At 41.2% G+C, this 26,667-nt stretch overlaps 1 protein-coding gene across 1 annotated transcript; it reads left to right on the top strand.

The window, feature by feature from the left end:
• The first annotated feature begins 1,788 nt into the window (after positions 1 to 1,788).
• On the top strand, positions 1,789 to 21,535 carry nectin3b (nectin cell adhesion molecule 3b). Its single transcript, XM_071919133.2, has 6 exons — positions 1,789 to 1,870; positions 10,815 to 11,162; positions 12,597 to 12,896; positions 14,573 to 14,690; positions 17,210 to 17,361; positions 20,871 to 21,535. The coding sequence occupies exons 1-6, from the start codon at positions 1,789 to 1,791 to the stop codon at positions 21,533 to 21,535; spliced, it is 1,665 nt and encodes a 554-aa protein (XP_071775234.1).
• The last annotated feature ends 5,132 nt before the right edge of the window (positions 21,536 to 26,667 follow it).

Here is a 26,667-nt window from a genome sequence, read left to right as displayed (position 1 = left end):
GCAAGTAGAAATTTGACTCTATCCATCTTATTAATACAATTTCTATCAAGTAAATGCGGACATCATCTGAGAGAAATGAGTTCCGGGAGAGGCCAACTTTACTATCTCACTATCTCTTTGAATGTTTTATGCACACATGTGGCACAGTAAATATACACATAAGCACATTAGGAAAGAAACCTAAGGTGGACCTGGTTACAAAACATTTGACTGTGTTTGCTGATTTGGCAAGTTCTGGAAATATGGATTTATTAGATATTAGAAAGAATTCTGAAAATGAGCTCTTGAGGTAAGAAGGAAAGGAAACGTGAGACAAAGGACAGAAAAACAATGATGTACTGTACGTATTTTGTAGAGCATGATAATTTAAGGTCTGAGAGGAAAGATCCTGTAGACTACTGGAAAAAAGTTCACTGCTCCATGATGAGGGGTTGTGGAAAAGTGAGGGGGAAACTTTAGAAGTTCCAGTATGCCTATGCTTTTTAAAAAGCCCCAGATTACACAGCTGAACATTTCCGTCAAACTGGGCTTCTCTCTCTCTCTTCTGAAAAATGCTTTTTCACAGCAACATGTAACTCTCATGCTGATACGAGACAGTCGAGGCACACATTTCTGTCTGGTGATGCCTGTTGTCTGAACTTTCTCTCTCAATCTTAAATCAGAGAACAATGAGAATATCCAATGCACTGATTTTACCCCCTCCTAGAGAGATATATATATAAAAAAAAAAGACATGCTCTTATGCCCATGTGCACACACACATACAGGCACACTCACATACACGTTTGCACACTATCGAGTTGGAGATGAATGGGATAGCAGGAGAGTAATTGTATCCCTTGTGGCTCTCCAGAGGACAGCACTGAGACTCAAATTAAAGCACTGACCCGGTTAGCTTTCTGTCAGCAGGAGGGGAGCCCCCCACATTTACTTTGCAAAGATTAACTTGCTTGACTGGCTGAACTATGGGCAGCAACTCAGGGGACATATGTTTGCACAGTAAGAACAGACACACGCAACTGAAAATGAAGACTTAACCAATGGCATATGTAATACTCACTAACCTTATTTAAGTGTCATATTCACAGCAACTCCGGAACAAATCAATGATAATTTTGTAGACTATGAAAGATTCAACTGTTCAATATTTGATATGAAAGCACCACCAGTGCAAGTGTATATCCTAACAGAATAAGACATTTTACAAGGATACTATGCATCACAGCAAAACAACAGTTTTTTTTAGGAATATAAGAGATACAAAATATCATCAAGTACTATTAGTATCACTATAAACTCACTACCACAGACACACTAAGCCCCCACAGGAATATTATAGGAATAATATAGTGATTTTCCATTAGGGAATCCATTTAATGAGGCCTGTCGGTCCTGACTACATACTGTGGTTTAGCTTTAAATAAAATAATGCATTAAAACATGCACATGTAATATCAGAGTGAGCAGACACCCAGCAGCCAAAGGCAACAAAGAATACAGTGCACAGTGATGTGATGAGCACAATCTATGTCGGCTTTTCAACAGAGATGACGTAATGTGTACATCGGTGGATCATTCTTCGGGGGGTAGTTTGTAGTACAATCTGTATGGATGCCCGTTCATTGGGATTGGCAGGTGAGCTCCCGTCTCCCTGCTCCGTGCTGAGTAATGGTACAGTCCAAATGCAGTTTGGAGTTGTTGCCGAGGAGGTTCCACCGTTTAGCACATACCGTTAAATGGGCACGCAGCTACGCCTGTTCTGTAGTAGAAGACGGCACGGCTTTCAAAATGTTACTGTCCTGTCACTGGAATTACCCCGGCCACCAGGGCAAGATTGCATTATTTCACCTCTTGTTGTGCAGTATTTCAGGTAGGTTGCGCATTTTTAAGGTAGTTATATTTGTTCTACTAAACAGAAGTTTTGTGAAACAGCCGAATGTCTCACGCGTCACGAAGTCTCAACGTAGTCGGCAAAATGTTAAACTACCCCGTTTCCTTAAAGTGAGGATGATTTTAAGTTTCAAGTCAAAAGCCTTGTTTGGTTTAGCAGATGTCATTTCAAGACCGAAGGAAACTTGCTAAGAAGTTGACTTCAATGCTCGGGAATGGAAGCTAGCTAGCGCCACCACCGCAGATGATGGTGTGACCCACGGCTGCCATAGAAACACTCCCATGGAAACCGCTGAGGAGCAGAGGCACCGATATACGGTTATATATAACGTTACCCAACCTACACTCGGGTCATTGCAGTTTTCAGTGGCAGCCATATTAGCTCCAGAAACGGGTTCTATTAAAGTAACATGGTGCTACGCCAGCCGGCTTTTTAAATGTTGGGCAACTTACCTTCGCGATGTCACGGAGGGTAGTGCTGAATGTTTGCAACTAACAGCTCCTAGTTCCAGATAGGGTCAGCAACATGGTGCCTGGAGTGCAGCCTGGGCTCATTATCCCACAATCAAGAGGTGGCACCATGGGTAATTTACTAACTCCACCCCTGAAACATGCCAAGTTGGAGCCCAGTATAGTTAGCAGAATATATTGTCAAAGAGCAAAAATATAACAATTTAGTTGCATATTCTGTATAAACACACTTTTCTGATCCGCTCGAACACATTGTTTTATAATGGACATTTTAAAAGAGACCTGTGAAATTGCATTGTGTGAATCATAGGTGTAAACTAAGGATCATAACCTTGACCTCTCTGGCAAAAAGGTCTTGAAAAGCCCAGTTTGGGTTTAATATTTTGAGAGTATGATAAGGTATCAGTTTTTGAATAAACCTGACATTCACGGTAGGGCTGTGTGCTATCGATAACATATCACAGTGCAGTTATTACTGAATGTGATATGATGTGCTATACATGCACACAGCTTTTTTTTTTTACACAAGTGGAACTTGTGTTTCATACCGCACAAGAATGAATGGCAGCAAACAGCTTCTTCTGAAGGTTGGAAAATGAACTGGGCTGACTGTGTGCAGAAGCCACCAGGAACAATATAAAGGAGAGGGGTAACCTAGACGGTTGGAACAAACTTAAAAAAAAAAAATCTATTTATTGCCATCCCTTCCACTTCTTCTGCAAAAGATGCTATGGCTGTGTGGACCCAACTCACACTGCAATGTTTGTGTTGCAGTTTACAATTGTGCTGGGTGACTGCATACATCAATCATCGTTTTGCATGCATCAGTACCAGAAGCAACTGTGAAATAGTTTTTGCAGTTCAACTTAGTTGGTAAAGTAGCCTAAATGCACTTTATTTATATCAAAATTATAAATTAAAGAAAAACACACTGATAATTTTCAGTTACTGTAGTTGTTATCTTATTTTTGTTTTTCTAACTTGCCTGGAATACAAAAATGAGTTTGAGAAGACAGATTGAATAGCTTTTCTGGAGGTCCATGTTTTGTTACACTGCTATCTTGTTTTGTTTAACCTTTCCCCCATCCCCTTACTCATGTTTTTGGCTCATGCTGTGCTGCGACAACACTGCCTGCCCTGCACACTTGTCCACTCCTCGACTTTTACGTCTAGTTTGTCTTTCTCTGTCTTGCACTTGAAGTATGTCTCTTAAGTGGTTTCGTGTGCGGACTGTGAAAGCAAATTTCTTCTTGGAGGACAATAAAGTATCTATCCATCCATCTATCCATCCATCCATCCACCCATCCATCCATCCATCCATCTCTCCCCTGGGAGAGACAAGGTATGGTAGGAAATAGCTTGAGAAAGTAACTTGTCTTAAATACAAATGTGTTAGGATATGAATAATTGTCTGAAAGGAGCTTAGGCCTTGAAACTAATTGTGTCCCGTTGTCCCAGGGATGGCAGAAAATGGTTTTGGGATGCTCACAATTTTTCCTCTGGATAACAGAGGGAAAGCCCCTGTTTTTGTTAGCCTATGTTTGAGAACAAAGCAAGCTATATCTTAAACATAAACGGTAATACCATGGTTTTCATTTTTATACAAGAATATGAATAGTAGCAGAGTCACTATGGGGGAAAAAAGTGGAAATGGAATGACATTTTATCATTCTGTGAGAGGAACAGGTAATTCATGATTACAATGGTCTACTGAGATATCGTGTGATTCCCATCATAACATAAAGTGTTTTACTGCCGAACATAACGTAATGATTTGTCTGTTCTGTTCTGTTATTACATGGCTCTCAAAGTCCATTCCTAATCCAGCCTCTAGTTACCTCCTTCAGAGAGTTAGGCCTATGGAGCAGAGACAGTTGCCCATTTATCTGGCTTCAGTTTAAGTCTGCTGTACATTTCAATGAGGGGTTTGACCTTGTGCTTTTGTTGAATGTAAAATAGGCGCGCACACACCCTCAGCTAATAATGTCTAGGCCTTAAAGGGGAACACCGCTAAAGTTACGAGTTCACATGTGCTATTCATCTGTGATATTACGATTTACAACCTAGAGCCGCTCCATTGGCAATAAATGGAAGACTGACTTTGTGGAGTAAAAATGTTTGTTTTAGCTTTTACACCCAATTGAGCTTCCTTTTATATCAGTGCTAACTAGTTTGAGCCAGAAAATATATTCCAAAGACCCATTCCTCCTCCTCTCAGTGGCCATCAGTGGTCTGAAGTTACTTTGACCACTGTTTTGATCAGGGTCAATTGAGAGATGAGGGTCAAATGGGAGATGAGTCCTCATTAGCTTTTTTTTTTTTTGCATCAAAAATGCTCTGTTAATAATTATGCACGACAATTTCAAGACACAAGCTGAGATTTATAGAATTGAACTGAGGTGAGAATGTCTTCACCATCTAGCAAGCAAGTGCTTGTACAGTTTGAATCAATTGTGTCATAGGGTGTGGGATAATATTGAATTGATTTGAAAAAAAATAACAATTACAAAGCAACATGGAATGCAGAGAAGAGGAACAATGGCCAAAAATAATGGTGAGGCTTATCTGGATTATTGACATAGTAGGCTTGGATATCAATATTGTTTCAGAATCATAATGAACAAAATCCTTACAAACTCAGGACTGTCAGTGACTAGGTTTGCATGCACACTGATAATGCAATTATGGCGAATAATCAGAGCAAGGCATTAGTCCGATTAAGATGTTTACATGACTCGGCAGTTCCTTTAAATCCTGTTTACATGCTACTTGTGGTTATTCAATTATTTGCAGAATTGTGGGTATAGTTCCTAAATCCATCCTGCCACTTTATACTTCTATTGTCCTGCCATCAGAAAATTCTACCACAAGTGACAACTATATTGTACTCCCATTTCATATCTGTTGCTGACATTTTAATCAACGTATTCCAGTTGCAAAATGCCATCCTCTTGACACTTTTGGGAGTTGGCAAAGTTGTTTATTTACACTTAATGTTGTTGTTTTTTCCATTTTCTGTCTGGGAGTGACTTCATATGACTTCATCTAATGTTTTTATAGGTCCTTTTTTGAGGGGTTATTTTTACAGCATGTTTCCCACTTTTTTGCCTATGCTATGCGATCATTTTGAGAGTAAGCGCCAAAAAGTCTCTTTCCAACAAGACCACATGAATGAGGGTTGAATTGATGCAGTGGTTGCACTCCATAAAGTGAGCCAACATGCTTGCAAACAAAATTTGGGACGAATTTTGAGTTATCTGCCTACCTTGGCAATGACTTCAGTGCTGGTTGGCTACTTCAAAAATGGGCTTAATTAACCACAGTTGCAACAAACAAATCACAAATTCTCAGACTTCCTTGTTCATTCATTCATTGTCATCATTACGTGACACCCAAGCAGTGACTTCATGGCACAAGCACGATACTGTATGATTCATTTGGACTGAACGAACAGATCACTTCATCGGACTGAATGAATCATTCAGCCACATAGGCAGAATGGTTTAATTTTTTTGTTTTTTTCTACCTTGTCTTTTGGTCAAAAGGCGCACACACACACATGCACAACCCCAACCCTGCCCTGCCCACCCCACCCAACCCCACTGCGCCCCACCCACCTCATTCTGCCCCTCCCACCGTACCACCATCACAGTTTATGTTCTGATTTCCACTTTTAACAAGACACGCTGCCCTCTGGCAAGACACACACATATTAATACACTTGCTGCCACGTGAGTGGTGCGTGTGAAGGTAATATTGACTAAGGGAGAATGAGCAGCGGAGTGTCCTGAGGGAACAATGTGTCCTTGATGCCAGGACATCTATAATCTGTTTTCTACTGTGTGTGTGTGTGTGTGTGTGTGTGTGTGAGAGAGAGTGAGTGAGTGAGAGACAATGTGTTGTGTTGCATCTGCAAACCACTCTGAAAAAGTGTCTACAGTAGCTTCTTTGATGAGGATAAGGATTGCAAAGACTTTACAGGCACTGTGATTTCTTTCCAATTGTATTATTTTGCTGACGTTAGAAGTACAAGAAACTACACCAAAGAATATGAAAAAATGCTTATTGCTATGTTTAGAAAAGCTACATATATCTACTATAGGATTGGATAGGTTTTGCCCTTATTCTCATCACTTTTTTTCTCTGTGTTGTAGGAAACCAGGACAGGCTTATGTAAGGTCGTCCTCACCAATAAAAATTTAATACAGTCGCTATACCTCTTCTATTACATATTCAGTGCAGCAAAAAAGCTGCTTCTTTCCCCTTAGCATGCTGTTATACTTGCCATCTAGCCATATCGTTGTCCCTGCCAAGCGAAACAAGTTGTAGCATCAGCTTGCTACTCAAGGCAGAGCTTCTAAAACAACTGTAGCCGTTAGGATTCATGTGCGACATGCTAGATCAGAATAACACATCTTATGCAAACCCCTGAAAATTTTATAAAGACCACTTTTAATGGTTTTTCTGGGCTTCTGTGATAAGTTCCTCAGCAAATGAAGCCGTCACTGCAGTGAGCTACCAAATGCTCCGCCCCCTTCTTACTTGAAAATGTTTTATCGTTCTCTCTGAATTCACAAAATTGCTCTCAAACCATAAATATAGTTATAGTTTTGGATGTTTTTACAGATATTGTTGTAGTGGGAGCACACAGCGACATTTATTTACTGAGAACAATTTAAATATTTTTCCCACGGCGCAGCCGATCGACATCACAAGCCAAATTCAGGTCAGTTAGTCAGTCACTCAGTCAGTCAGGTAACGCTTAGTGAGATGATACGCTTAGTGAGATGATGCACTTCGTCAGATGGCCTCTAGAGGGCGTCTGTGGCTAGAGATGCAGTGTTTCCCATACAGAAGCACAACATCAAAAGGTGAATGTAGTCAATGTAGAGAAATTAATCTAAATCGATCTCTAATGTGCGCATCACATCATGTCTGTAATTTGGAGATGTACAGACAGCAGACCAGCAGCACTGAACTCAATCCACAGAGTGTCCCGGTGTGAAAACAAAAGTGAAACTTAACATTCCACAGTTAGTAACGGGGATTTGCAGACAGTAACTCGTCTTCGCTGCCCTGCAGACTTTAACGGTAGGTGACGTCATCTTGTGGTATTTAAGTAACGTTAGTGGAATTGGGTAATTTAACCGTGTCGCAGTGCTTCAGTGCATAGAATTGAACACGTGCCATGGGTCAGTACAGGATCTGTGCTTGTTATTGTTATAGTTATAGTTATATTTAGCCTTCTAGATGTGAATGAGCCTCAACCGGATATAAATGTTCTAAGCGGTTGCTGCATGTAATACTTTGAATACAGCTTATGTATTTTTTTCATTTACAAAGGTTTTTGGTTTATTAACTAATCCTGTTGACTGTTGAATTCATATTCAGTGATGTGGGTTGACGCCAGTTTTTCTCAGGAATGTCTTGTCTCAGGTGTCCTGACCTGCTATGGAAAATGTATGATTTACCCTGTGTTTTCAACGAGTGTAATGTAGTGTAGTGTAGTGGATTTACCAACAGAAATGGAAATCCTTTGTGCAGAGCAGAAGAATTGAAGTTTGACTTTGGGGTTTCTGTTACAACTTACTGTCTTTTGCAGATTATAGTTTAGGTAAACTTTAAGCTTAAAACAGAGTTTTTGTTATATATTCATTTTTTTAAATGTGCTTGTACTCTGCTCATATAGTGGGATTTCTAGAGAGTGCACGTTAAAACTGAGCAGTTTTTGCCAAGTCATCAATAATTACTGCTACTGCTGACTAGCAATTTTTAAGGTTGCAACCTCTTTATACTTGAGTAGATGTGACCAGACTGTTCTGATGCTGACTAGTCAATGGAAGCGGAGCCTCTTATCTTATTTATAGCACTGAGTATATTTCATTCATTTTTTTGTGCATTTGAGTGTGGATTTAAACTTATCAATAACCCTACATGCTAAACATAATCCCCCCCACTGTAGCCCTGATATCTGCTGCTCTGTATGGGCAAGAACTTCACAACATTTAAAGCAATATTCCACTTAGTTTTAACATGGGCGTCATTCGGCACTTGACCACCATGAAAACCAGAATATAAACTAATCACCAAGATGCAGCTGGGACGAGTTTATAGCGTTCAGATTTTTACTTCCCATTCATTTGAATGAGGCCACGAAAATAGACTGAAAACTGATATTTAACACGTTGGTGAACAGATTCAACAACAGATACCGCTTTTAAGACAACAAAGCAGTCATTGGTTCATAGTCATTTAGCATTTCTATTCTTGGTTCACACTAAAATAAGTATTTAAAAATAAAAGTAGATCTATTCTCCCAAATAGGAACTATGTCTCCTAAATGGTATCCCTCCGCTATGTTCTATCAATAAAAATGCTATTTGGCGAAATTATGTTCTAAAACGTTGGACCCACAATCTACTGAAAATCACAGTAGTGGGATCTGTTGTTGAATCTGTTCATGAGCGTGTTAAATGTCAGTTTTCAGGCTATTTTCATGGCGTCATTCAAATGAATGGGAACTAAAAATCTGAACGCTACAAATTCGTCCAACTGCATCCAATCTTGGTGAGTAGATTATATTCTGATTTTCATGGCGGTCAAGTGCCAAATAACTCCCATGTTAAAACAAAGTGGAATATTGCTTTCATATCTACTCTGAACATCCTGTGAGACTCGGGGCTGCACAAGAAATTGTTTGCAGACGTTATCGCAATTTTAAAACATAATTGAAAATTAAAAGCTCTTTGTAGTGCCTGTGAAGTACCAAGCACTGTGTAAACACAAATTAAAACTTAATTCAAATGGAAATTAAATTGACAATAAAATTTTTAGAGACTGGTAGGCTACTTAATTTTCTTCTTGGGACCTAGCTGGGTTGAGTCTTGTGAACATTTCAGTCTACAGTATATTTGGGGACATGGCTTTTCGGTGGGTAACTGGGCCAGAGACAAAGCTGTTGTTGGCAAAACAACAATAGAATTTTTAGAATCAGTTGCCAAGCAGTACAGCAGGTTTTGATTTATGATGATGTCTACCCGCTGGCAGCTTGTTGCAATTAGTGATGTGGTTGAAGGGTCTGGCAGTCTAGCGGTGTTATATTTTGTTTTTGTCTTTTATTAATCTGTAATTTAATTCCTCTGTTTTTTGTTTACCGGAATCGTAGTGATACTGTATGTTTCCTCTCATTTGTGTTTCAAACACGACTGCGCTCTCGCCTTTCCTCCCTCTTAGCCTTCTTTTTCTTCTCTCACTGGTGATGTCATCGTTTTAGCATATCACTTCCCCTCATTTTTTCTTCCCCTGTCTCATTCGGTCCTCTTCGCATCCCTTTGACTCGCCTAACCCTCTGTTGAGCTCTCTGCCTTGGAGATGAGCCACGTTAATGACTGGGGTGTGTGACAGCTTCATGGGTTCGTTGTATTTGGACAAAGGACTTTCAAAAAGCCTGGTTTTAATTCCTGAATTCAGGTCAGGAGTAGGGAAGCTATAGAAACAAAACAAATTCATCACTGGAACACACAGTCACATGGTCAGCTGTGTATTATTTGCTGAAAAACCCAATGACTGCTGTCGTGGTATCATGCTTTGATTCCAGTCTGATCAGCACAGATGTCGGATGGAACTGAACTTGTACTGATATAAAATCTGTCTTGACAGCTGACGTCAGACATGCACACTGGAAATGCTCTCAGTCACTAATGGTGTCATTCACTCAATATGAGACTGATAATTAGCCCACCTTGATGATGCAGTCTGATATTGTCAAGAAGGGGATGTGATGTGTTAGCATAATCTGTCTGAAACCCTGTTTAAGGGTTTCATTCCAAAATGCTATCCATCCATTTGCAGGACAAAAATGTTACTTGATCTTCATTGCTAAATATAAAAAAAACAAAAAACAAATAGGCTAATTACATTAGCTGACATCATTAAGAAGTTTCTGTTTTTTAAATAAAGGCTCAAGACAGCTAATAATGTTAAGTGAGTTTCACTTTCATGTCAGCAGTGGATATCTCATTTTGGATTGAACTTGCACGTAAAAGACATTCAAAGAAAAATCTGAAGATATGAATTTTGTTGTGAAAATGCATATTTATTGCTGAAAACTGGTGCCAACCAATTGTCAGCTCAGCTGCCATGTCCTGATTTATAATTGTAGACCTAAGTGACAAAGAAGCAGCCTCTTTATTATCCCTGCATTAGCTCACCAAAAGTTGTGGCTATAGTGACAAATAGCCTAATGGCTAGTGCCTTTAAAAGAGGTCAACACAATACATTATGTAGATGTTGGAACTATTTCAGCTGCAGTGTAGTGCTTTTTTTGTAACTTCTCTCAGTTTTGATTGATATCACATGATGAACCAAACCAGGCCCTGTTGTGTAGCCCATGGTAAATGAACCTGATTGAATCCAGTTAAACTGTTGTTTGTCTGTGTCCCTCTCATTGGCAGGTGTGTGGGGCAGTCAGGTGGTGGTGCCCCAGAAGGTGAGCGCTGTGCTGGGGAAGAATGTGACATTAGAGTGCAGGGTGGAGGTGGGCGCAAACCTCACCCTTACCCAGAGTTCATGGGAGCGCCGTCTGCCTTCTGGCTCTGTCACAGTGGCCGTCTACAACCCAGAGTTTGGCATCTCCATCCCTCCAGAGTTTACCCATCGCCTGTACTTTCGCTCACCCTCCTCCCATGATGCCACCATAGTATTGCAAGACGTTGGCTTTGCTGACGTTGGAATATACACCTGCAAGGTGGCCACTTTTCCTCTGGGAAATACTCAGGCCTCCACCACTGTCAGTGTACTCGGTAAGTGTGTGTATTTACATTCATTTGTCTGTAATTCCATGCAATGTGTGCAATAGTCTTCTTAAGAATGTTGCGGATTATCCTGAGCTTGTAAGATCAATACAAAATAGCCTACATTTTCAAGATCTGGGTCAAATAGTGCTTGAAAATATTTTATGGTTTGCTTTAGCCGACTTAGTTGCCAGATTGGTGAGATTTGTGAATACAGGCATGCTGTAAAGTTTTGACAATCTCAATAAATTATTTGAAAGTAGGGCTGGGCTTCCTCAACCTTGTCACTTTGAATGTATGCTCTTCTGTACCTTGGGTCCCTAAGAGTGGACGTGTCTGACAGATTGTTGGTCTCAGGGTAACTGTACTTCCCGTTGAGGTACTCCAATATGGAGCCTTTAATGGGCTTGGTCAGATAATTTCCATCCCCTTGAGGTTAAAAGATACTGGTGTTGAATAGATGCAGCACTGGTTTAATGTAGGAGACTGTGATATAGTCTTTGTCCAATTGCACAGCAGTGAAGTCCTGCAGAGGACTTAGAGCTTTGTGGATGGACACAAGATATACCAGGTGGGTGCTAGGTGTCTTGCCGTAGCGTTCGCCCAGTCATTTTCTCCCTGGATCCCCACCTGGTGGAAGACTCTGAGTTATGACCAATTATCTTCTGTTCTTGATCTAACCCTAACCCTTACACTATCTGAAATGTCAAAATAATGAAAATAATATCTGAAATAATGAGTTAAACCCTACCCATGTGGTACTCAAAGTAGGTTAAAGCAAATACTGACGATTATGTACATTTACATTACTGGTTTACCCAGATCTGGAATCATGACATGATATCAGACATGATATTGTGTGGGCAAATCATCCTTGGGACAAGAGGGACAGAAGGTATAGGAGCAAGTGGAGGGGGAGCAATGGAAAAGAAGGTAGGGAGAAATAGAACATGGACTCAGTGGGTTGCATAAAAAAGAGGAAATTTTGTTTTGAGGGCAGCACTGGAGTGAAGGGTGTAAAAAAAAAAAAAAAAAAAAACGGTGCTCTAGAGATATAGGAATACAGAGGATACGGGATGATATGTGTGGTGTGCTTTGGCTTTTGCGAAACCCTTCTGTTTTAAAGGTTCTTTATATTGGCAGACAAACACAGTGTGCGCACACACACACAAACCGTTTTCCCAGAAAGCATTACAGGGATGGCCAGAGTTGCTATCGGTCGGTTAGATCGGGTTGCACTGGAATTACGTAAGTGGAAAGAAAGTGGTTAAAAGATGGGGGAAAAGAAAGCTGGTATTGATCAAAAAGAAATGTAATGTGAACCTTTCAAAAGACTTAAACCAACTCAGGAGCTCTAACTCACAATAACCTCAGCAGGGTCCCGAAACTCTTAACACTGCAACTCTTTCTCCCTCCCTACCTTGCTTGCTCTTTGGATGCCAGTGGAGCCCAAGGTGTACGTGTCTGCAGGTTCTGTTGCCCTGATTGATGGCGGCAACGAAACGGTGGTGGCCACCTGTATTGCTGAGCGGGCTCGGCCTCCCGCTGAGGTGTCCTGGGAGTCCAACCTTTTTGGCCAGTCAGAAGTGCAGCTTTACGACGAGACCAACGGCACCACCAGCACACAAGTGCGCTACCTCTGGCAGCCCACCCGCCATGTCCAAGGCCACGCGCTCACCTGTGTGGTCCGCCACCCGGCTCTGCAGACGGACTTCAGGATCCCCTACCAGCTCAACGTGCAGTGTGAGTGCCTGATGAGTGGCTGTGTGGGGTAACACATGAACTCCAGCTAATAACACCTGAACAAGCACTTCATGACACATATGTTGCACATTCATGAATACTGATTCAGTCCCACTATAGAGCTTTCATTAGGTATTTGTGGCACAGCAGTGAACCCATGTGTCAATTTACTGAGCATTGTGGTCAAAATAAAACTCATTTTTAACAGTTTTGATTGATCGATTAGACATATTAGGCCAGAATGAATTTAGTGGTAGTAGTAGTAGGTCCAAAGTGAGTGGATTAAAAGGGGCAGTAGAGTCTGAGCTTAACACTAGAAAGGCAAATGGATGAGGGGTCTATCAATTGAAGGGGACATATATAACAACTATTTCCTTTCGTAATTTTGAAAATCTAAACACTGTTTTTTACAGAAAGTACAGGGAGACATTTTGAAAGCTGTGATATTTCAGCTCTAACAAAATGGCAGTCAATTGATGGCACTTGGTCTTTCTAGTGTTGAAGTTTGATTTGTTAGAAGCACTTCAACAAGAATTCAACTTTAAAACCAATCAAATTCACACAGTGAGATGAAATCAAGGACAGTCCATGCAAGCTCCTTAGATGAGATATTAATTACCATGTTTCTGAAAAAATCTGTCCTTGGTCTCGTCCTTGACATTTCTTTTTTCAGCATCTGTATTTCTTTAGTCTTTTCTGTGTCAATAGATTTGTGTGCCCCTAAACTGTCAAAAGTGAAAACGCTTTGTATCAACGAGACAGTGGTTACAGCATATATCTAAAGTTTGTGGGGCATACTCTACATACAAGTTGCAAATTGAGGTGGTCAAATAAATCTCCTTGTCTGAAAAAGCTTTTTTGTTCAACAGATGGATTTAACTTTGATTTGACTTACTTTTTTATGATAGATGGCAATGACAAAAAGTATTTTACAGTTAATCGATGACTGACGTTTTGATCATATGATTCCACACACCCAGTGAAAAAGGCAAACCGTTGCCGTATGTGCCATGCATAAAGTATAGCAAAAGCTTTGCCATGGAACAACAGCCTACAGTTGGTAGTATACATAGCTGTGTGTGAGTTGAGCTGCCAACAAATAGAGGAGCTATCTTAGTATAGATGATGCTGGAAAAACCACATAGTGATCACTCACCAGTGAAGAACAGCGGCTGTGGACTCATGATTGGGGACAAGTATTAAGGTCCTGGTGTAGGCTTGAAATTGTGATATACACAGAAATCAGGATGGTTTGCTTCTTTGTACACTAGCATTTTCTGTGTGGGTTTATTGTAGACTCCCAAACACATTACTGCACATTTGGAGGCCACAGGCCCGCTTCTCTAGCCTCTAGGCTACGACCGCCCTCAGATTCCAGATAATGCTACACACAAACTAGGCAATCAGTCATATTGCAGGTGTTTGCTGATGTGAATTTGACAGGGAACTGTTGACACTGTATCATAACAGAAATATTTTTCAAATATGAAAATCGCCTTGGTGTACCAGATGATGACCTTGCTATGGCAAACTGCTGTGGTTAAATACACAGAGCAGAAACACTAGTATGTGTTGTCAGTGTGTGCTATTGAACAGTTTTCTGTGGCTGTTTGAAAGGTTTCTGGCTACAGTCCTATTGATATCTAATTCTCATTCTGTTTTTCCTGTCTGTGCAGTTGCCCCTGATATCTCAGTTGTGGGGTATGATGGAGACTGGTATGTGGGCCGGGAGAACGTTCAAATGACCTGCAAAGCTAACTCAAACCCACCAGCCCATCACTTCAGATGGATCAGGTGTGTGCGTGTGTGTGAGATATTGTACTTTTTGTCTTATAAGAACCAAATGTCTCAACACAAATCACTAGCTGAAATACCCATATGTTGATTTGTTTCCAAATTTATATTAGTGTGATACAGTAAAATGTCTTATCGTAGTCCTAGTTGTAGCTTGAGAAGAGTCAACTCAGTAAATCTAAAATACAAAAATAGTTGTTTTTTGGTGTTGTCAGCTAGCTAACTAGCCAGCACTCTAATTTAGCAATACAACTAATGTTAATATTAACATACAAATACTAGCCACCGCGAACACTAACTACTAGCTATGCAGCATCAGCTGTTGTGCAAACCAGATGCGCTAACGGAACAGTTAACTGACCAGAAGGTAAGCTAACAAGATGACATGATCTAAAATCTAAATTAATCAGATATATCAGAGGTGAAAAGATCAGTTCCAGTCTAAAAGAGCACAAAAATTAAGCATGTATAATTGTACTGTTGAAATGACCAAGTCGGACGTCGCAAGAGCTGAGGACCTTCAATATGGCCGTCAGAGGGCGCGTTATGTCACTCTCTGTCGGTCAGAAGAAAATCATTGTTTATAAGTAATAGTTCGGTTTGGTCTCATATCTTGCCATCGATGACAATCAAGAGCTGGAAAAAAACTGCAGCATGCCATTTACAGTAAACCTCAGCTGTCAGACAGATCCAGGGACCGGAGTGCATCTCCTTCCTGTAAGCTATAGACAAGCACAAATAAATGGATGAGTGCCTGGACTCGGTGTTCGGGGTTCTGGGCTGAGCCATCCAACTTCTGTGAAGTCTGTAGCAAAAACATGCTACAGGTTTAGAGGTTTAGATAATGCTCATGTGTTTTGAATGCCATCCCTTTTTAACTTTAACATGGCTATATTTATTTTCAGCACCGCAGTGTGTCTTATGCTGAAACACTGACCTAAAATTGAATAAAGGACACTGAACACTGACTGTAAAACTTCCATCATTTGCCTGTGTATGTCTTTGCCTCAAGTATTTATTTCATCAGGCATGTAATTTTATCGTTAGCGTTGTGTATATCTGTTTCGAAATTTCTATCTTTTCTATCTCATGACTTTTGCTCTACATATCTGATCACTTGTAGCATACATTTCACATTGAAGTAAGTTTCCTATTGCCATGCTGCTGGCTTTTCTGTCAGATATGCAAGCCTGAAGCACAAGTTTTCCTCCCTGTCAATCATGTATGTGACTTGCATCAACTAGGCTGCTGGGTGTGAATACATGGTTTATTTTTCCTTTACTTGCGAGGGCCATTTTTAATGTTTGTGGGAGGTTTTTGTTTCACAAGCTGTTGTCTTTGAGGAGCAGGTAGGCATTTTTGTTTGTTTTTTTTGCTCAGAGATAACCAGAAGGTGACGCATTCCCTGGCACATATAAAACACAGGCTATTATATTTGAGACTGCCTTTATTGTAAGCGTTAAAGATTGGATTATGTTAATAGTTTGACTGCTATAAATTCTCAGCAGAGCAGTGAAGAAAGTAGATTGTCATATGAATGTTTAATGTGGTCACCGCTCTTACATTATTATTGTTTTCAAAAAAATATGCGTTTGAAGTAATACACAAAATAGCCAATTTATATGCTGCATGTTTTACTGAATGGAATACAAGTTAGATTCCTTGGTCTTAAACTGGACAGGCATGTGGTAGACATGATGGCTGCATGTGATTGACTTGTGATTCCAGTTGAATGGAGAGCATGTTCAGTCAAAACCGGCACTTGTGCTTGTGCTCTTCTTTTTTTCCCCTAGTTTTTTAAGCATCTGTGAGCGAATTGCTTGCACTGCAGAGCCCCGATGTTATATTGTTATCCTTTCATTTTCATTGTCAAGCTGGTGGGGGAAAAAATGAATGTTTTCAAAGATCAAAGTTATGTTTCATTTAGGCTCTTGCACAGGGATAGGCAGCTATGGAGGGCAGAGAGTCTGCAGGTTTTCATTCCAACCAAACACTACAGCAGGTGCTTTCACTGACCAGCTCCTCCTGTCTGGCTGTAGTTGTGCTAATCAGTGAAATCACCTGCTGTTGTCTTTGGTTGGAACAAAAACCTGCAGACCCTCAGCCCTCCGTAGCACACAAACAGAAAAAAAGTCAAACTAGCCATTAGACAGAGGCAGTTTTTAGCCAGTCGACACATTGAAGAAGGTAGGAAGAAAAAGTTGGGAGAGAGCAATTTGTGTCTCAGACAAACCCTGTCTACACTTGGCTGTGTGAATCTGTGTTTTTGTTATCCAAGGCATGCCTAAGTATTTTCATTTTTAAGATGGGCGACTTTGGTTTTCAGATAGCTTTTACTAGTGCCAAACCATGTCAAGATCATGTTACATAAGTCTGGAATTCTAATAACTTGTTGGACAAACGGAAATCAGACCAAAAACTTCAGAATAAAAACATCATTTCTGGCGCATGTGCATGTTGACATTATCTACTGTTTGTTGTAGGTGTGTCTAATGGTTTGTGTCTTACGTGTATCCTAGGTTGGACAGTGAAATGCCAGAGGGGGTGGAAGTAATGAACAACACGTTGCTCTTCCTGCGTCCCCTCCAGCGGAACGACTCTGGAGTTTACAGGTGTGAGGTTGCCAATGACATCAACCTCCGCAGCAGAGATTTGCGCATTCTCATACAAGGTGAGCAGAGTACACACACACACACACTGGAACACAGCTGACCCCTATTGCCTTCTCTTCCCTCAGGAAGTACCTTGCACGCCTGCAGCACACACGTCAGCGAGGGTATCATTGCCTATGACATTGTCCTTCAAGCAGAAATGTGAGACTGAATCACTCTTACACATACCCACAGTCTATCAAGCATTTACCCCTTTTTCTATTCATCTCTGTTAGCTCAGGGCGTGTGTATGATTTTTAAGTGCAATGAATGGCACGGTGTATTGGCATAGATTATTTCCGCCCCTTAGATTTAGTCTTAATTACAGGCTGATTAGCCTTGATTAGCATTAGGTCTCCAGATGTTCAACAGGAGAATTCCCGGGCCAAACGCATCTGCTAATGTTTAAGGCCTCTTCAGACCACAATGCACTGCCTCTGCTCTGTCCGCTCTCGGCTTGGCATGTGTATACGTCTCTGCTGTGTATTATGAGCATGTCCCTGTGGTTTCGCTAAACCCTTCTTGCCTTTGGAAGCCCTCCTCCTGAATGAAGTTCTCAGTATGATGTGATTTTCCTCTACATCTCTCTCTCTTCCTTTCTGTGTCTCTTTTATTTCTGCATGTGTCATGCAGTGAGAGGCAAAAGCCCGCAGCCTGACTGTGAGATGATGTCCCAGATTCATAAAACATTCACTAGTTCTTTTCAACTCCTATTTATTATTTATCATCCTTATTTCTTTTTCCTTTGAGAGGAGCTGTACGGTTGTGCGCAAGCGTACACGTGTTGGTGCACCCCTGGGTGTGTGTTTCGCTGTGGGTGTGCACACGTACGTCAGTGCACTGCCTCTGCAAGGAGTCGTACAATTCATATAATTCAGCTACAATCCTCAGGGTTCGTGTTGTTCCTCGCTTGAATGTGAATCTTTGCCTCACATCTGGCCTGGCACAAGGGTTTCAGTGGCAGAGCAATTTTAGAGCACCATTAAACCTTTTAGACTTAGAACTCTTTCCATTACTTAAGTATCTGATTATGGGCGTTGGCTTTTCTCTGTTGTGGGCATCAAACCCTATCAATCTATTTTGAGGTTGGTTTCCTATAAGGTTTGGTGTTCCCTACTGAGGCCGTATCATTAAGTCACCTCAATAAGATGCACTCCACCTGTGCTGACCAGATAATGCTGACTGTGCATCACCATTTGCAAATACTTTTTGTGTTTGTTTCAGCCTGCTTACAAGCTAGATGGGTGGTGTTTGCAGCGTTTACCACAGCTTGGCAGTTTACTTGAGCAGTGGGGTCGGTGTCCATACTCCAGTATAAGCTAATCAGCCATTAGCTAACTTGATACTGCAACATTAGCAGGCTGTTACACTCCCATCTGATTATCGCTACTTTAGTGAAGCAAGTACAGCATAACAAATCATATATTGTCACAGTATTGATGTTAAATTATTTGACCAAAGATACTGTGATATTTGAATTTGTCAATATCGCCCAACTCCTTTTGAACAGATTATACAAGGGTCACCTTGCTCTTTCAGCAGGGTTGAAATATGAAAACTATTTGGAGTTGCTCGGATTATTCTAACCTAGTTAGGCGTGTATAAGGGGTAATTTAATTTGCTATAAAAATTAAGTAGTGCTATTATTGGATTATTTTGTCGCATTTTAACCCAAGGAATGTAGACGTCTTTTAGAAAACCCCATTAGCTCTCAGTTGAAGCCCCGTGTTTGTATTTTAGGACCTGCATCTGACTCCTTTTGTTTCATTTTGGTGTTTGGGTAATTGTTTAAGGGATGCTTCTATGGATTTTTTTCAAAGCCTTTGTTTTGCCCAAGGAAGCAAGGAGCTGACTCAGCACATATGCTCTTTTTCAACAGCACCCTACACACATACAGTTACACTCATACACACTTGGGAGCTGCCCAGTACAACCGCAGTGCACTACTGTTGGCTGCTGAGCAGCTCCATTGGAGCAGTTGGGTTAAGTGCCTTGCTCAAGCGCACCTCAACGGTAGTTGTTGAGGGAGAGGAGAACATTAATCATTCACTTCTCCCTTGCAGATTTGCACAGCAGGTCCAAAGATTCAAACATTTGGTCACAAACCAGCTTTTCTCTCCTTCAGATCACCACCACTATTATTGTTGTTCTGTGCTACCTGCAGTGTTTGTGCTGTACTGACAGCCAATACTGCGATCTACATGTGCTGGGGATTAATTTGTTTGAAAATGTTTTTAAGGGCCTTTTGAAAATACTACATAAAATGATTTACATAAATGTTAACAGCTTTTGTCCTAACTTCATAGCAGTCTCCTCCCAACTCTAGACAGTCCCCACCTCTAGAAATACTCCTCCTTCCTCATCAGGTCCCTTTTCCCCCTCCTCATCTTCACTGACAACAGGATGTGTATCTCCATTTGAAATGATACTCAATCTCACCTTGTAGAATAATGGCCAGTATTGAGACTCAATGATTACACATAGTTGACTTGGGATTTAATATAATGCCATAACTGCCATAATAATATTTGGGCATTATGAAAAGCTTGGCACTCCAAAACTTCAATCACTAAGCATTTAAACAATTATTTTTGTTGTTTTGTTGACGTTTCTACTGATCTTCCATCTTTAATCCCTTAAGTAGTTACATCAGTATCCTTTCACCCATGTTTTTCCCTGTTTTTATTACTTGTGCTTATTTCAATAGCCTTTGGTTTGCTCTTGCTTAGCCTCAAACTTTCCACAATTCTTCAATTTTATCACTGTGTTTAAGAAGGCAGTTTGACGTTTGACCGTAAAAAGACACTGAAAGAACAGCGTCTATATTTTTGCATATACAGAAGGAATGATTTATTTTTTCTTGAAAGCACAAGTGGAACTGGACTCGAATGACATCCAATGAAGGGACCTGGTTTCAGTTTTGCTAGCAAGAAAGACAATGGAAATGAAAATAATTCACAAACACAATCAACAGAGGAATTTATGACTAACATATGATATGAAATGCCCATGTGACAACATAGCCTAGGCTGAGCAAAGCAAGGGAATACTTATGTAAACTGGCTGTCGTTGTTATTTGAATTTTATACTTAAGCGTGAAGACAAAAAATCATTAAAGGCAAATAGATTTTGAAAAACTTGGTGCTGTTTCCTGCGTTGCTCAGACTCTTGTTAAAAACATTCTCATTTGTCCTAATATATCCATTATCTCAGCCTCATTATACCAAATCTTAGATTTCCATTTCTTACTTTTTAGTCATGCTTCAGTAATCCAAACCTGGACACATGAAAGATAATTTGTTTGTTAAATTCTGATGTATTGGCAATGCAAACCTAAGGCTGTTGTAAGCATGTAGTTTAGTATTTGTTTAGTAGTTTAGTTGATGTTAGTATTTTCATGTCAACCTATCCCTACGTAGTAAAATGCTGATGTAGTTGGCATTGACATTCTCTGCTTTTCTGTCTGTCCATCCCTCCCTTCCTCCCTCTCCTCCCCTCTGCTCCTTCCCTCCTTCCTTCCCTCCATTAGATCCTCCCGCCATGCCCTCCACCATTACTGCGCCTGTCCTAACCGGCGCTGCCTCCTCCACCTTAGTGGACGATAAGCGCCACGTCCTCCTCAGCTCCCCCACCCTTGAAGCCCTACCTGAGAGTAATCTTGGTTCCATAGTGGGCGGGGCCGTGGGCGGGGCCTTATTCCTGCTCCTGCTGCTGTGTCTGGTCGGCGTCTGTTACCTACGGAAACAGCAGACCTTCCATGGGAACTACTACACCAAGCAGTACCTGGGCCCCACCGACCTGCAGAAAGCCCCGGCGCAGCACGAGCTGCACCCCACTAAGGCCGGCGGCGGCCCCTACCACCAGGACCACGACCGAGAGGAGTGGGGCGACCGCGAGCTCAAACAGGAGCGCGACCGTGAGCGGCGTCACCATAGCAACCATAACGGAGAGGAGTACTCTTCTAACGGCTACACTAGGGCAATGAGGGAGAGCAATCATCGTAAGCATCACCATGACCAGCCGCACTATTCTAGCCCGCAGCAGACTGAACGGGCCAGGTATCCTCCTTCAACAAAAGCACTGGCCAACGGCTCCCCCTACCTGTCGGACGACTGCTACGACAGCGGGCCCGAGGGCGACTACGTCTCCCACACGGACGGCTCGGTCATCTCTCGTAGGGAGTGGTACGTTTGACCGGCTACCTGGTCTTGCAGGAGAGGAAAGACCACAGAAATCAGAGGGTTTCATCTATTATTTTGGAAGAAACACGTAATTTCTCTCCTACGCACACAGACACGCGTAACCCTAATCTCTATTCTGTAGTTTCCTCGGTGTGTTCAAGGGTCCTGGTCGACACTTGAGATGATTTTTCTGTTGATGTGGACAGAGTGTGGACTGCCTAGCCACTTTGAAAGTCTACGTCTACATGCCCACAACCTACATAGTCGGGCATAGGATAGTTCTGTCTTTGGAGACTGTAACTGAAGCTCACGGCATATGTGCTACTGTCTCTGCCTTAAGTTCATGGGCATTGCCAATTTCTTTTGCATTACTAATGTATTTCAGTTGATGTCTGACCTTGCATATGGTTATCTCAGAAGAAATATTGTTGTTGTTTTTTTTTACATGGGTTTGCCATCCTTGATCTCTTTGAAACTTGCTTTTTTAGTATTTGTGTCTGTTGATATTACTTGCACTGATTTGTTTGAGAGAAACTGTCTGACCTCTGAATATGCTTTTCAACCACCTCTACTTTACTTTGTTAGGTGAGTAGAGAGACAAGGATCCCATGTCCTAAAATACATCCTAGGAAATCAGATGGTCACAGGCCGTTCTCCCAAAACTCAGTAGAACATACTGTAGAAGAGGCATTAGAGGGTATTTAAAAAAACATCTCTCCCTGAGCGAGCATACTCTAGGATCCCTCCCTCTGTTACTGATGACCCCCCAAACTCATCCATGGTCATAAAATGTGTTTTAAAACCTCTGGCAGAACTATATTATGGACCACGACATCATTATAGCATTCATTTTCTTTTAAAATGTCTAAACTACATGCAAATTACAATGATGGGAGACTTGTGAGATTTTTGATTTGACCAATGATGTCCCAGCGATGCCCTTAAAAATGATGTCCTAAAAAGAGTGGGAACCTTGAGAGAGCTTTTCTGTGTCCTCGGCTCTTATAGTCTGTTATCCCCAAGAGGGAGGGCTGGAGCGAGGGCAGGAGGCCCGGCTGTGAGCTACAGTCCACTGTAACCCACAGGGGTTTAGATATTGAGGCTCGACTGTGTCAAACCCAATCAGCGCAAGGTAAACTAGTTTGGAATATTATTACATCTAGTTTGCTTTTTTTTTTTATTATTTCAAACTTGATATTTGTGTATTATTTATTCATTTTGGGAAGGCGCTTGGGAAGGTTAGTTGACTTATCCAGTTAGCCACACAGCTCCCTTGTGCTCTACCAGATGATAATGGATTTGTTTGTAAATTTGCACTCCAAGCACCAGACTGCACTCTGGCACCAAACCAGGGCATTTGGAAATTACTGAGTGCTATCAGCAGGGGCATTGTTTAAGGCCGGCTACAGTATGGCAGTCGCCGTACACAGGCCTCCTAGTCAAAAATATTTTGTTACACAAAGAAATGATTCAGGAGTGCAGCCGTTAAATAACGTGGTCTGATTCCACTACTCTGAATAATCTGCAAAAACGAGACACGAGATTGTGTCAGAATTAAAATCTGAGGCATTAATAGGCTTATATTGTCTCTGATCCATATGTGCATGCATACACTCTAATCACACTCACCACTAATGTTGCTGAATGGTCCTTTAAAATGTAGCCTTTATTATTGCCATCAAAATAAATTACACAATCTAGGCAAATCAGGTTTTGTATTTTTTGTGGCCTGCTGTCCTGTGTGACATCACTGTGCCATGCTTGGGTTTTGGGTGAAACGACAGCCTGCCAATCCAAATTCCCACTCAGCTTTTTACCAACATAACAAACAGAAGTAGCTGGCCAGTATGTTCGCTCATATTATGGGCTCTTTGAATACAACTAGATTGCTTTTGATTGTTTCTTTCTTTCTTTTTTAGACTGAATTTACAAATACATCTGTTGTCATTAGTGACCAGCGGCATCTTATTTTACAACCAATCAACAAGCTCAGGCCAACTTTTCAGGCCAAACCAAGTATTGTGATTGAACCAAAGCAAAAACGTGTTTGCCATTCAATGCCAGTTGGCTCCTGAGTCCAAACACTTAAGGAGTTACACCAAGAAAAAGCTATTATGGATTTAAAGCTAGTCTACTTGCCACATTTAAATTCTTATTTTCTATGATCTGGTAACCACAGATGAAATATAAAATATAGTTTTTTTTACACATACTGTATTTACAGTTCATAGATTGCATGGAGGAGAAAAAAAATCAACAGTAATTTCTTCACGTACACAAGTGTTTGTGAATACATGCCAACCTTTAATGGTCACATACAATATTTGCAGCAAGATGCCAAATATTTGTTTAGCTTGTACGTATCAATATGGTGATGACAGTGTCTCACATATGGTATTATTGACTAATGAGTAACAATTGATTATTATCTTACATTGATGACTAATGTATCACAGTTTTATATAGGGTCTTGTAGCCTGAAATAGAAATAAAAAGATGCTTTAGGCCAATTAGATCTCACAGTAACAGTTGTCAAAGTGGAATTAGTTATATTCTTAGGAACCCTCACTTGTTAATATTTTGTCGGGGTATTTTGTGCAGTGAATAGGCTGCAATTCTCATAGTGAGATTTGCTAATTTGACGTAGTAACTTGCAAGCAGAGAATATGACCCAATACTTCATTTCATGTTGTTTCATCTGTTAAGCAATGTGCAGTACAGTTGACGTTATTTATCCAAACGGAAGTCGTTTAGGAGAATCGAATGTTCGGTGCTCTGAAATGCATTGAAGTTCCAAACCAGCACTTGATAATTTCACATATAAAATGTACCTGCATTCTGAAAGGTTGTGTATCATTTTAGGTGCAAATTTGGTTGCATTTTTCAGCCTAGAATAAGTGCAAAGAATAATGGGAAACATAGCAACCATTGACCCCATCTTGTTTTTGCTTCTATGCTTCTATACTAAGAAGGAAATTCGGTAATCAGTACAATATATTTTTGCTAGACTGGTCAGTTTGGAAGTCCTGGGTTTGGATTAAATGAAGTTCATCTGTACTGTGAAATTTGGCATGAAGAATAGTCATCAATTTCCTTCCTTCACTGCTTTGGGTTCAGAAATATGACTAGTGCCTTAGATACCCAACAAAAGAAATGTATGTTTAAGTGTTTTTTTTTATGTTTCTTATCATTTACTCATCAGTGTAGAAACCTGTGTGATCGACCTCTCTTTGCCTTTTTCTTTGCTTTTGTTTTCCACATCTTGTCTGTAAGGAGTTCCCTTAGGACTCCATAGTGCCATATTCACTTTTCTGTCCTCATCACTACGACGGTTGACGACAGTGTATTTGCAAACCTAAAAAAAAAAAAAAAAAAAAAACGACATAAAGGCAGAATAAATTCAAATGTAAATTGAGCAAAATCGTCTATTTCGCAGGTATTGCAGTTAGCTATCAAACTCTGTCAGGTTTGTTTTGTTTCTGTAGAAACAATAGCGCTGTTCAAAGGAGTGAAGAGTTCACTTCAATCTCACATTGTCATTAACAGCACCTTCTCCTTGTGGTCATGTTGGGTTTTTGTATATAGAAAAAAAATGTAAGTTTAAGGGACTGGAAGAAAAAAATATTTATCTGTATCAATGACAACAGTGGAGCATTATTTTGTCAATCTTTTTGACAGACTTTAGTTAAATAAAGCACCTTAGCACCTGTGAGTTATTTTTTCTGAAGGTTTTTGAGCTTGCCATTACTCAGACTGATGAGTCTTCTCTTTGTGCTTCTACAAATGACATCATCTCTAGCTCCCTTACCCACAATGCTGCATAAGCCCCCCTAAATCCAATATGCATATGTGGGGCGCAGTGCAAACTGTAATGCAAAATCATGCTTCCTCACTTAACCTAATCTTCACTGCTCCTTGGAATCCCAGCAATGCTTTATATGTTAATTTATTACTTATTGCCATTTGGGTTTTACGGTTGAATTTTTAATCTAAAGCCGTTCCTCTCCGCTGGCATTTTTAAAGTGCGGGGAGATCAGGCTCCCCCTCTGCTCACTCCCTGCCCTCTTGTCCGGTCCTAGTTTGCTTTGTGACAGGACAGAAAGGCCCTCGCTCTCCCCCGCAGCTCGTCTCCTTTGTGAATTCCCCCCGTGTCTCTCTCCCACTGTCTACCAGCTGGTAAAATTAAACGCTGAGTGTTTATGTCTGGCCCAAAGTCCCCACTCTCCAGGCCATTGACTGTCCCCATGGCAACAAGCTCATCTGGAGCTGCTGATGGAGGCTGTCTTCCTGCGAGCGAGCGCTACCTGGCCACAGAGACGGAGAGAGGAACGCGGGCAGCGGGGAGCTGAAAGGTTAACTACGCCGCTGAAAGGCAGAGCAGAATGAGAGAATTAGCTACTGGAATCGAAAACGGTCCATTACATCCCGCCGCTCGGCAGAGGGAGGAAATATCACGCCAATGTGACCTTGACATGGTTCAGCCAGGTCCTCGAGACGCGCTTCCCCCCCCCCCCAGAAAGTCTTCATTTCAGTTGCCCTCTCTTTCTTCAATAGATCTTATCATGGTCACAGCAGTTGTTACTCTGACCTTGAAATAGAGCATGCTCAGTCTGAAGCTGCACAATGGTTTCTTCTAACAAATAAAGGCAAAGCGGCTCTGTGGCAGGAAGGACGTTAATCACCAGCGCTTGAATTTCTTTAAAAACCTCCGTCTACAGGAGAAGTCAATCGTTTGACTTTGCTGTTGCCTTCAACACAACAGTTTCCAAGGATACTTTTCAAACGCACAAAAGAGTGAGACAGCATAGTGGGATACAATGGTGACTCCTGCGTGTGAGAGATGCAATTTTGATATTAACTCCCCAGTAGAAGAGGGATTGAATTGTCACCATCACTGAGAGACCACCAGGATCGGCTTTGACATAGACAGATGCCTGAGAAAAAATGACGGACCACCTACTGCCCTTCCCCACCAAATCTGTCTGGTCCCCCCCCCCGACCCCACCAACCCCCACCCCGCCCGCCATTACACCAGCATCTGCTCCTCTGGGGCGGTCTGTTGTCTGGGCAATAGCGTGACCCTTGACCTTGCTGCTGAGGTTTCCGGATGGGGGTTTGTCTCGCGATCTCTCTCACTCCTCTTTA

This window comes from Centroberyx gerrardi, chromosome 11, assembly GCF_048128805.1.
Source record: "Centroberyx gerrardi isolate f3 chromosome 11, fCenGer3.hap1.cur.20231027, whole genome shotgun sequence".
NCBI classification, from domain to species: Eukaryota; Metazoa; Chordata; class Actinopteri; order Beryciformes; family Berycidae; genus Centroberyx; species Centroberyx gerrardi.
Note: the sequence above shows the minus strand (reverse complement) of the source record. Positions and strands in the feature narration are given on the sequence as shown.

What these genes read in the sequence shown, in the direction of transcription:
- nectin3b (XM_071919133.2), top strand. Translation starts at nt 1,789, where the DNA reads ATGTTACTGTCCTGTCACTGGAATTACCCCGGCCACCAGGGCAAGATT. An exon ending in CTACCAGCTCAACGTGCAGT is followed by an intron (nt 12,897 to 14,572) that starts GTGAGTGCCTGA and finishes CTGTCTGTGCAG; the next exon opens with TTGCCCCTGATATCTCAGTT. An exon ending in CATCACTTCAGATGGATCAG is followed by an intron (nt 14,691 to 17,209) that starts GTGTGTGCGTGT and finishes CGTGTATCCTAG; the next exon opens with GTTGGACAGTGAAATGCCAG.